The sequence below is a fragment of the Cetorhinus maximus genome, chromosome 17 (genome assembly GCF_964194155.1).
Source record: "Cetorhinus maximus chromosome 17, sCetMax3.hap1.1, whole genome shotgun sequence".
Lineage (NCBI taxonomy): Eukaryota > Metazoa > Chordata > Chondrichthyes > Lamniformes > Cetorhinidae > Cetorhinus > Cetorhinus maximus.
The window spans coordinates 82,030,038-82,042,775 of record NC_135895.1 but is presented as its reverse complement, the minus strand read 5'-3'; the positions used below and the strand labels follow the sequence as shown (position 1 = coordinate 82,042,775).

Sequence of the window (12,738 nt, the reverse complement as noted above, 5' to 3'; positions counted from 1 at the left end):
TGTTTCAATCTCTTCACATGGCTGAGTGAACCAAAGACTGACAAATATATTGTCTTTTTTAAAGTTTCTAACTATGCAAGTTCTTTCTGATTCTTAAAGGTAGAATCGATTTTCTTAACCACAGATGAAAACCTTTCAAAGCTGAATTTAATACAGCGACAATTCAATATAATATTGCCATTCTATTTTTCTCTCTCAATCATTTTCAGGAAATTCTTACAAATTCCAGGCTGGGAAGAGAGGGAATGCGATGCTCTGGTTTAAACATTTGAGTTCTGCCTGCCAAAGCAACAGACAACAGGTGCAATTATTATCATATTTCACTGTGCATCTACAGCAGTACATGAGTATCAAGACAAGATCTTAGAACTGATATGTAGCACTACATTTGGGAGAGGATTTTAAAATGAAATGTCTAAATTGAATATCCTGATTTTGTTACCTTAAAATAAATCACTTTTCTTCACATTACATGATGGTATACTTTGAGACTCTTTACCACAGAAGCACGCAACCACTGGAAGAGTACCAGACCTGTGAGGTACAATGGAACACTGTCTTGATTGCAAACTTTAGGTGGCTCAGAAAATCTTAAGGCAAAAGAAAAGCTTTTTTCTAAAGATGGAATACAATTACATTAAGAGTGATTTGGGTGTCCTTGTACTGGAAATACAGAATGATAACATGCAGGTATAGAAAGCAATTGGGAAGGCAAAATATATGTTGGCCTTAATTGCAAGGAGGCTGGAGTTTAAGAGTAAGATAGTCTTGCTGCAGTTCTGAAAAGCTTTGGTGAAACCACACCTGAAGTACCATGTGCAGTTTTGGTCGTCTTACCTAAGGAAGGATATACTTGCCTTAGAGAGGTGCAGCAAAAGTTCACTTGATGAAAATAAAAATAGAAACTGCTGAAAATACTCAGCAGACCTGGCAGTACTTGTGGAAAGAGAAACAGAATTAACATTTCAGGTCAATGATCTTTTGTCACCAGATTGATTCCTGAGATGAGAGGGTTGTCCTGTGAGATTTGAGTAGAATGGACCTATACTCTGGAGTTTAAAAGAATGAAGGTTGACCTTATTGAAACATAAGACTTTGAGAGATTTGACAGGGTAGTTGCTAAGAGGCTGTTGCCCCTGGCTGGAGAGTCGAGAACTAGGAACATAGTTTCAGGATAAGGGATTAGCTATTTTGTACTGAGATGAAGAGAAATATCTAAAATCAAAAGTTTGTGAATCATTGGAATTCTCTACCCCAGAAAACTTTAGCTGCTCAGTCTTAGAATACATTCAAGGTTGAGATTGGGTGTTGAGGGAATCAAGGGATATGGGAATAGGACAGGAAAGTGGAGTCAAGGTTGAGAATCGGCTATAATCATCTTACGTGGCTGGGGCAGGCTCAAAGGGCCATATAGCTTACTATTTCTATTTCATATTTCTTATGTTCAGACATTCAGAGGATCTAATGACCGGCTCAAGTTTCAGTCACACAGTTTAATGTTATCTGCGCCCACGAATTGTAGAGCAGCTTTCAAGACACTTCTACCCAAGCAATCTGTGCATAGAGTTATGAATCTCCTCCAGCCTATAATCCTCTGAGTTATCTGCACTCATCCAATTTTGGCCTGTTGAACATCCCCAGTTTTAATCACTTCACCCTTAGCAGCTGCCAAGGCCCAAAGCCCTGGAATTCCCTCGCTAAATCTCTCTGCTTCTCTTCCTCCCTTTCTTCTTTTAAGACACTCCTTAAAATCTCTCTCTTTGACCAAGTCACCAGTCATCAGCCCTAATTTATCTTATGTGGCTCAGTATCAAATTTTTGATAATGTCCTGTGAAGCGTCTTGAGTTGTTTTACTACTTTAAAGGTGCTGTATAAATTCAAGTTGTTGAATGAACCAGGATCATCTCAAGATAAATATGTAGCATTGTACCATTTCTGTTTTTCTATTGGTATGACACCATGATAGACTTAAGACATAGGCTTTTTTGATGTTCACCCCCAAAATATTTGAGTGTATTTTCCATAGCTAAAATTCAATAGAAAATTTACAACTCCCACAAGATGATCAGTATACTGGCCATGTACTGATAAGAATTTACAAAATTAGATTCAGCCTTTATTGCAAAGAACAGCAAAAGATTGTGGAGAGCTTGAGACAACCAACTTGGAGATTCTGCAATTATTCAAAAGTGCTTTTCATGCGGGTTGTGAGAACCTGCTACTCAGTTGAATTGCTGAGTTGTAATTTGTCTTTAGCGTGTTTTACTCTGTAGTTATTTGTAGGAAGAAAGGCATGTTTAACATGAATTGAGATTTGCCTTTTGTGTTTCACGTGGACCTGTTTTAAATGTTTTAATGTTTCATAAACCTCCTTCCTATTCATTATTTTACACAATTTATAGAGGTAACTTTTCATCCTTGTGTGTTGAAACAGTAGGACTGACATGCAGCAAGCTTTGTACTTCCTAAAGCTGTTGTGGGCCAAACTCTCAGGATTTTATAAACTTGGTCTCATCATCATAATGCATAATAAGTGCCAGTCTGGACTGAGGCTGCTGACAAAAGCTTGCCAACAACATGAGGTAGAAAATAGCATACAGTTATATCTGCTATTTAAAATAGTTCCTTTGTAGCTTGCTGGGAACTAACCACAAAATGGCAGTTCAAGGATACAGGACATCTCCATTTTGCAATGCTGTTGTGGAAGTGCTTGTGTAAGAAGTGCAGAAAAGGAGATTGCCCTATTTGGGGCTCCAGGCACCCATTCCACAGGAGTTTCCTCTCATTTGCCTGGCATCAGGCAAATAGGCAATGTCGTTATAATCTTCAACAGCCAAAAATTGTGGGAGCAGATGAGAACAAGTTTCACTGCCTTTGCAAAAATGAATGACTTGCATTTATAGAGTGCCTTTCACAACAGCCAGGTGCCTCAAAATGCTTTACAGCCAATTAAATACTTTTGATATCTAGTCACTGCTCTAATGTAGGAAACGTGACAGTTTGTACGCAGCAAGCTCCCACAAACCACAGAATGATAATGACCAGATGATCTGCTTTTGTGATGTTGATTAAGGAATAAATATTAGCAAGGACAGTGATGGAGGGCAGGGGAGCTTCACACTTTTCTTCGGCCAGGACAATGGGCTGTGGGTAAGGGGGGTGGGGCAGGGGAACTTTCCTGCTTTCCTCAGTTTAATATCTCATCCAAAAGGCACCACCTCTGACAACCTGATAGTGCAGCACTTCCTCAGCACAGCACGCGTGTGTCAGCCTGGAGTGGGACTCGAACCGAAAAACCTTCTAACTCAGATGGAAGAGTGCTACCAACTGAGCCACAGCTGGCACTTGGGCTGTCTGAGGTCTACCATGTTATGTCTAGCCAGTATTTCACTTCATCAAGTAGATGGGCAAATTAACAATAACTCAAGAGTCATACTTGGCTTTCACACCTCCTTCCAAGCTTTGCATGCATTTCTAAGCTGAGCACAGCACATTTTGATACTGCCACTTCAAAAAGGAATTGTCATTTTTGGAAAGGTGAGCTCACAAACTAATGGTACAATACAATCTTACAATTTGTCTGCATGTTACGTGCTCATTTGAACCCCTCAGTGTCCTGTTCAAACTTGCAACATCTCAAAGCTACTCTGCTTACAAGAGAAAGCAGCTTATAGCAAAAAGGAACACGCAAAGAACGGCTCCCCTATTTTGACTTTGGGTCTGTTTGAACAGATTATGCTTGCATCTTGGAGCATAAAAAGTGAAGGGAATGAGCCTGTATGAAGTTGGAATCCTTCCTGAAACTCATATCTCACAGCACCTGTTCCTGTTCACTTATCCAGTTGCTCAGGAAAAGGAAGTGAGCCAGAAGTTGTGGTGCACTTTGGTACCAACATCTTAGGGCAGGTATTGAAGTCCTAAGGTCAGATTTTCAGGTGCTAGAAGGAAGTTAAAAAGTAGGATTATTCCCAGTGTCAAGCGCTAGCCAGAATAAAAATAAGAAGATAAGGAGGTTCAATGCGTGGCTTGAAGCATGGTGCAGGAGGGAGGGCTTCAGATTGTTGAGGCATTGGGACCAGTTCTGGGACAGAAGGCACCTATTAGGACTGGGACCATCATCATCACAGGGAGGTTCATTAATGTGGTTGGAGAGGCCTTTAAACTAAATTTGCAGTAGGTTGGGTGCCAGCATATCGGAGTAGAAAAGAGTAAGATACATAAAATTAGAATGTTGGACAGGACTAGAGAAGGAATTGTTACGAAACTCAAACTTACCTTAATGTTGAGTGCGGAGGTCAGGAACTCCAAGTCCTGACAAACCTCGGACTTCCCGTCTATGCGCAGACCAGGAGCGGGCTGTACGTGCAATTCAGCAGATGTGCATCTTTAAGTTCTTCGGGCCCAGTGAGGCTGTGCATAAAGAGAGGGGAGAAAAGGCGCAAGAACCCAGGTCAGGTGACTTAGAGCGGGCTGCCATCAAAGACTAGTGTCCCAGACAGGGAGATGTCCCAAAAAGGGGCGAGGAGACTGAGAGACATCCCAAAAGGAATTTTCAGGAAGGTGACAGAGACAGCGGATAGAAACAGGTCCCAGTTAAGGAAAAAGAGGAACAGAGAAACAGGCTCAAAACAGAAAAAAGGCTGCAGGGAGCAGATTCTAAGTGAGGAAGGCAGCCAAAGGTTGGTGACTCTTTGCTGCAGGCCGTTGGAGCAAAGGTACATCTTTGGAGCAGCCGAAGAGCTGAAGTTGCGCTTGTGAGTTGGTGCCTGAGTGTAGACTCAGGAATCCAGGGGAACGGAATCTCAGGAGACAAAAATTGAAACCCTGCGAGATGGGCCATTGGTGAAGCCACCCAAGTTGGAGCAAATTTTGGCAAGAATTGGTACAATACATGTCAGGTGAATTCTTCAAGTGAGAGCCAAGTCAAATATAATAGGTATTTGAATGAAGGTGAAAAGAAAAGAGAGACTGGCAAAGAGAGACTATTCGAATAGAATGGCAATAAACATAAAAGGGAATCCAAAATTTTTCTACCAGCATGTCAATAATAAAGAGCATGTAATAGTAGTTGGAGGTGTGGTGCATCCTATTATGGACAAAGAGGGTGATATATGCTTAGAGGCGGCATGGCAAGGCTGGAATACTTAATGAGTTCTTTGTATCAGTGTTTACTAAGGAAGAGGGTTCTGACAAAATATCGGTAGAAGTGGAGATAGTGGAGGCAATGGATTGTGTGAAAATTGAAAGGGAAGGTGGTACTGGAAAGGTTGGCTAAACTTCGGATAGATAAGTCACTTGGTACAGATGGTTTGCATCCCAGGTTGCCAAAGGAAGCGGGGGTGGAGATAGAAGATGGGCTTGCCTTAATTTTTCAATCTTTCCTATATGAGGAGGTGCCAGAGGATTGGAGAGCGGCAAATGTGACACCCTTATTCAAGAAAGGGTGTAAGGACAGTCCTAGCAACTACGCACCAGTTAGCTTAACATCAGTGGTATTTAAGGTTTTGAAAGCCATAATCAGGGGGAAAAAGCCAGCGTGCACTTGGAGAGGATTGAGTTAATTTAAGAGAACTAGCACAGAATTGTAAAAGGCTGATTGCGCTTGACTAACCTAATTCAATTTTTTGATGAAGTAACAGAGAAGGTTGATGAAGAAGTGAATGTTCTCTATGTGGATTTTAAGTAAGCGTTTGACATGGTACCACATAAAAGGCTGATTAACAATTGAGGCTTATGGAATAGGAGGGTCAGTGTCCAATTGGGTAAAAAGAATTAACTTAAGGACAGAAAGCAATGAGTCATGGTAGATCTGAAACAAAAACAGAAAATACTGGAAAAACTCGGCATCAATCAGACTCGCGACGTTAACTTTGTTTCTCTCTCCACGGGTGCTGTCAGAACTGCTGAGTTTTTCAAGCATATTCTGTTTTTGTTTCAGATTTCCAGCATCCGCAGCATTTTGCTTTTACCTGAGAGTCATGGTGGATGCTTGTCTTTCAGACCTCCATTCTCTATCACCCTCCAGGTGATATACACTGGTGTACTACAGGGGTCAGTTCTAGGCCCATTGTTTTTTATGCTATACATAAATAACTTGGATCTTGGAATATTGAGTAAAATTTCCAAGTTTGCCAATGCAAACTTGGAGGAGTGCCAAAAAGTGAAGATAATACCAATTGCCTGTAAATGGGCATAGGCTAGCAGAATGGGCAGACATGTGGCATATGGAATTTAATACAGTGACGTGTGAAGAGATGCATTTTGACAGAAGCAATAAGTACAGGTAATGTAGACTTAATGGCACAATTCTAAACAGTGTGCAGGAACACCTGAGGATGCACGTGTATTGATCTTTGAAGATAGCATATTGAGAGAGTGGTTAGCAAAGTATGCAGGATCATGCGTTTCATAAATGGAGGCTTTGAATGCAAAAGCAGGGGAGTTTGCTGATCCTTTATAAAGCTTTGGTCACCACATTTTAGGCAAGATGTGACAGTCCTTGAGAGGGTACAGAGGAGATTTACGGAATGATTCCAGGGATTAGGGGCGGGAGTGTAGGGGGGGTGCCCATTTAGTTACAACATTACTTTGGAAAGACTGGAATTGTTCTCCTTGGAGCAAAGGAGAGGGGAGGATTGAGGAGAGATTTGATTTGGTAGGGGTGTACAAGAATATGACAGGCTTAGATAAGGTAGATAAGGAAAAACTCTTCCCACTAGCTAATGGTACAAGGACTATGGGATACAGATTTAAGATTATGGGCAAAGATGCAGGAGGAATGTCAGAAAGAACTTGCTATGTGATTGGTAATGACTGGAACTCGTTGCCCATGAGGGTGGTGGAAGCAGAAATCACCAATGATTTCTAAAGGAAATTGGATGGGCACTTGAAGAAAATTAACTTGCAAGGCTATGAGAATTTAGCAGGGGTGTTGGGCTGACCCAATTGTTCTGCAGAGAGATGTCATGGCCTTGATGGGCCGAATGGCCACCTTATGCACCTTAAATAATGCACGCAGCATGCATGTGAGGTATGCAACTGATGGAGGTCGAGTAGGGTGGAGCAAGATCATGGAATAGTTTGAACATAAGGACAAGGTTCTTAGTCAATTTGTTAGGCCACAGGGCACGACACACGGTTGACAATTAACAGCGGGACTTTGAAGAGAATGTCTTGAATCTGTTGCAATTTGTGGTAGAGCGTCTCAGAAGTTGTGGATTAGAGTTTTAATGGTAGTTGGAGGAGGAGAAGGTTAAGTAGAGACATATTATTATAGAGCATAAGAACATAAGAATTAGGAGCAAGAGTAGGCCATTCAGCTCCTCGAGCCTGCTCTGCCATTCAGTAAGATAATGCATGTTCTGATTGTAGTCTCAACTCCACTTTCCTTCCTACCCCCTGATACCCATTGACTCCCTTGTCAATCAAGAATCTATCTAGCTCAGCTTTAAAAGTATTCAATAACCCTGCCTTCACCACTCTCTGGGGAAGAGAAACTCATGACCCTCTGAAAGAAAAAATTTCTCCTCATTCCCGCTTAAATGGGAGATCCCTTATTTTTAAACTGTGTCTCCTAGTTCTAGTCTCTCCCACAAGGGGAAGCATCCTTTCGGCATCCACCCTGTCAAGCCCCTTCAGGATCTTACATGTTTCAATAAGGTCATGTCTCATTATTTGAAACTCCAGTGGATACAGGCCCAACCTGTCCAACCATTCCTCATAGGATAACCCCCTCATCCCAGGAATCAGTTGAGTGAAACTTCTCTGAACTGCTTCTAATGCAATAATGTCCTTTCTTAAATAAAGAGACCAAAATTGTACGCAGTACTCTAGATGAGGTCTCACCAATACCCTGAACAACTGTAGCAAGAAATCCCTGCTTTTATATTCTATTCCTCTTGCAATAAATGACAACATTCCATTTGCCTTCCTAATCACTTGCTGTGCCTGCATACTATTTGTGATTCATGTACTGAGACACTCAGATCCCTGTCTATCTCTGCAGCCTCCCTCCATTTAAATCAAATGCTGCTTTTTTTATTTTTCCTGCCAAAGTGGACACTTTCACATTTTCTCACATTTTACTCCATCTGTCAATTTTTGCCCACTCAGTTAACCTATCTGTATCCCTTATGTCCTCTTCACAACTTACTTTCCTACCTACCTTTGTCTCATCAGCAAATTTAGCACCCATACATTCAGCCCTGTCATCCAAGTCATGAATATAGATTGAAAATCGTTAGCCCCAGCACTGATCCCTGTGGACATCTTCCTGGTGTCCTTGCCAACATGTATCGTTTAACAAACTTCACTGGAACAGGTTATCTGTTTGCTATCACATTGTTGGCTTGTGGGACCTTGCTGTGAATAATTGACTGCCACATTTCTTCCATTACAGCAGTTACTCCACTTCATTGCTTGTAAAGCGCTTTGTGATGTCCTGAGATCGTGAAAGGGGACATACAAATAAGTTTGTTTCTCTACATCTACAAGCTTGGGAGAGAGAATGATTCAGAACTCTACTATTGACTATTAACAATTAATTTGCAAAATCAGGCTGTGCCTAGATTTACTAAAACAGTTTAACAGTATTCCACATGTAGAAAAACTATCAAGAAGAGGCTGGGGAGTGCCACCAGAATTTTTTTTTTACAGTTGGGTTGTGATCCTGGACAAGATCATGTGCCTGCATTCTTAAGGCTGGAAGCTCAATTCTTTCATTTAATTGCATTTGACACCGACTTGGCTACTCATGTTGTAAGAATGCTGAAAAGTTGATGTCAGTGTAGGAACCTTCATAGCAGTTTGTTGAATCAGTAGCATCAGTTTTCCAAAAGTTTGTATCCATCTATGTTAGTGTAGTAATTATGGTTTTATTTAGTGTGTAATGTACCTTTAAGAATAATACTTGTTAAGGAAGATCACATGATCTGTAGTAACCAATAGGAGAGTAGCACAAGCTACCTCAGCAGTCAGTGTAGAGATGGAGTTGGAGTTGAAAGCACACATGTAGTTGCTGCTGAGTATATTGTAAATAAACTTAATGTTTGCACTCAAGAAATGTCTGCAGTTCAACTCTAGCATCAATAGTAGCAACTCGGCCACCCTTACAGCAGGCCGGCGATGAGGATAAAACAGGATTGAACTGAAGAAATCAAGTTAGAAAGATATCGGCACTGTACCTCACCCAGTGATTGGAAGTAGCAAGCTCCATTAGAATCGAAGTAATCCCCTCTCAAAATGCAACAATTTGTGAGAACTGATCCTTTTGAGCCAGCCACAGATGATTAGTCTCATTACATAGAACGCCTCTCATTCTTTTTTCAAGCGAACGGGATTACGGGGGAAGAGAAGAGGCGAGCGATCTTCTTGAGCACTTGTGGGAGCAAAAACTTATGGTTTCATTTGAAGTTTGATGGCACCTGGTGTCCCAGATTCGAAGAATTTCGATAAACTGGTCGACCTCGTGAAGGGTCATTTTCAACCAAAGCCCTCAGTCACGATGCAGAGGTTCAAGTTTAACTTGCAAAAAACATTGTTACAACGATTAGATTGTTGCAGCTCTGATCGGCAGGCTACAGAAAGAAAAGTCTCAATGTCTGAACTCAGTGGAGATACTAATGATGGAGACCAGTGCACTTCATGAAGGAGGCCTGCTTCATGTAACAGTTCACCATCTCCAACATGAAAGAGATATAGCTGGGCTCTCAGTCCTCTATAAGATTAGGAATGCAGCACATCATAAGAGCTATTAAGTCTTGGAGCAGACCTTGATGTTTATAGTTAGAATATAAAATCTGCAAAGGCACCTCAGCATTCATCATCAATGTAAGAAAGACAGTAACAAACTTTCCTACTTTGGAAAGTATTTCCTAGATAATCTCATTGCATACAACGCCTTTGGATGCAGCACTTTAAAGGAGTCATTTTCATCTTCACTGCCTGACTGGGATTTTCCTGGAGCTGTGGATCATCCCCACCCACAGTACAATTTTCCCAACTTTCCTTCTACTTGAAAATGGATTATTAGCCATTGAACTGGGGTTCCTGGAGATTTTACTTTTAGAAATAGTTTTCCCTTTTGGTACTCAAGTACAACTTTCATAATTCCAGTAATTTAAACTAATACCAAGATTAATCTTGGAAGACATTAGTTCTTGTTTTTTTGTTGCCATTTTGGTTCAACTGGCTATTATGCAGGTTTAGAATTCAGCTTTTCATCGGGAAATGGCAAACTTGGGCTCCCAAAATGGGATGTCTAGAGATCTTTTTGCAATAGAAAAAACAGTCAAAAGAGATATATTGCACCCCCAAAAGAAAGTTATAACGTCTCGAGATTTGTGTGTGTAATTTTTCTTTCCTCTGGGTATTGGCAAAAGTAAGGGAAATGAAAACTGCATGCTTGTTTCATATTGACCAAGAAAACATGGCTCTGTCTGCATTTTGAAGTCATCTGTGGTTTTGGTATACTTGACATCTGCTCCAATATAAGGAAGTGTTCACTAGTGCCTGAAAGAGACAGCAGCATTTAATGCCACAGTTTATTTGACATTAAGGCTTCCAGAACCCACCACTCAGCATCTTTGAAACAGCTAAAGGAAAATATTGTCTTTTAATTGTGATTCATTTCAGGAACACATGTAGTGCCAGGGTTTAAAAGCAGACGTGTGAAAGATAATACGAATGAGCAATTCCTTATATTTGTCAAAATCTTATTGCAGCCTTTCACAAACCAAGTATCCTCTCTATACTGCTTTTATTTCATGTGTTATGTTCCTTAAGTCGAAAACTGCCATTCCAATCAGATGTTGGAAATCCCAGGACTAGTATATGAATTAATTGGTTGACTTAGTCCTTTAACATCCTATATCATTTGATTTAGGGTTGGAACAGTGCTGGACTCTCTTTAGTATATCTAGTTCAAGAAGTCACTATTCTGTTTCTTCTGATCCAAGTAAATTTCAAAAAATTAAGATTCTATTATGTAGATACAATAGCTTTCAATTTGGCACAGAGAACACAAAACAGATTGAGCGATCTATTAAATTTGTAAATGACAAATGTCATTATACATAAACCTGCCACCATGCATTGGATGGCTTATCGTTGGTAGGCTATAGCCTTTAAAGGGCATCAAGCAATCCCCTGATAAAAAACCAAGTCTGTTCTCAAAAAACAAGAGCTCCTGTGTGGACCAATTTCCGCCAAACCTACTACACAGAATAAACCTCTCTCCCTGACTAAATAATTTTGCTTGGACTTGAGTTCAAGAAAGGAGATGTTATTTGGCAGAACTATATTAATTTTTTGTGTGGAATAAAACTCTTTTCTTAATGCTACAAGGGCTAAGAAAGTAAATAACTCACTGGCAAGTATATTGTTTTTTGAATGAAGTTATCCATAAGTTTCCCATCGTCCTCCCCTTTGGGCTTACATTTATAAAATACAAAATATTTATTCATCAACAAAACATATTTTAGTTTCAAGTTTGTCAACCTTATTGATTATTCCTAGCTCTTCTATTAAGCAAAATCTCTACTTTGAGCCTATTTCTTATGCTATCAAGATTCTTTAGAAAAATAAGAAATACAAGCAGATATAAGCCATTCAGCCCTTAGACCTGCTGCACCATTCTGTAAGATCACAGCTGAGCTTCTACCTCCATTCCACCTTTCCACAATATTCCAAGATCCCTTGAATCCCTTGGCATCCAAAAATCCATCAATTTCTGTGCTGGATGTACTCAACAGCTGAGCATCTACAGCTCTCTTGGTGGATAATTCCAAAGATTTAGTCCTAAATGGCTGACTCCTTATTCTGAAGCTGTAACTCTTAGTTCTCGAGTTCCTCAGCCAGGAGAAAAAGTAGGGAAATCAGTAGCACACAGATACCATTTAAAAATGAAACGCTGAAAATTGTTGCTGAAATAAAGCTCCTGTGATAAAAAATCCAGCTTTTCGGCCATGCTTTAGCATGACGAGGAGTTCCTTGAACTCAGTAAGCATAAAGGCTAATGTGTTCAGCTTCTTAGGCCCATGTTTTGGAATTCCCTCCCTGAACCTCTTAACTACATCTCTACCTCTCTCTTCCTTGAAAACTTTCCTTAAAACTACCTTTCTGACCAAGTTTTGGTCAGCTGATTTAATACCTCCTTATTTGTTTTGGTGTCAAATTTTGTTTGATAATGCTCCTCTAAATTGCCTTGGGATGTTTTACTACATTGAAAGTGCCATACAAGTGCAAGTTGTTGTTTATTCCATTGACATTCAAGTGAGCAAGTTATGCTTCAGTTGGTTCAAACTTTGTTGAGATCCCATCTGGAGTATAGCGATCAGTTTTGAGAATCTCTGGAAACGTATATTGGCCTTGGAAGGCCTTAAGAAGGGCTTAACAGACTGGTGGGAACATATGAACTAGGAGCAGGAGTAGAACTTGGCCCCTCAAGCCTGCTCTGCCATTCAATAAGATCATAGCTGATCTGAATGTAACCTCAACCCCACATTCCTGCCTACCCCCAATAATCTTTCACCCCCTTGTTAATCAAGCTCTGCCTTAAAAATATTCAAAGACTCTGCTCCCACCGCCTTTTGAGGAAGCCAGTTCCAAAGACTCTCAACCCTCAGAGAAAAAATTTCTCCTCATCTCTGTCTTAAATGAGCGACCCCTTATTTTTAAAGGATGACCCTAGTTCTAGATTCTCCCACAAGAGGGAACGTTCTCTACACATCCACCCGGTC

The 12,738-nt window shown here is 40.5% G+C and overlaps 1 protein-coding gene across 12 annotated transcripts in view; it reads left to right on the top strand.

Moving 5' to 3' along the window:
- ralgps2 (Ral GEF with PH domain and SH3 binding motif 2) overlaps positions 1–12,738 on the top strand; it is a 674,317-nt gene that overhangs the window by 547,672 nt on the left and 113,907 nt on the right. For 11 of the 12 annotated variants that reach the window (XR_013579343.1, XM_078561532.1, XM_078561535.1 and 8 more), the window contains one exon: positions 210–301. Coding sequence is in view for 11 of the 12 variants with exons in the window: in XM_078561532.1 (XP_078417658.1) it covers positions 210–301 (92 nt within the window). In the remaining variant the exon portion in view is untranslated. Of the gene's footprint in view, positions 1–209; positions 472–12,738 lie in introns of those variants that run through there. The other variant, XM_078561529.1, reaches the window with a different exon arrangement.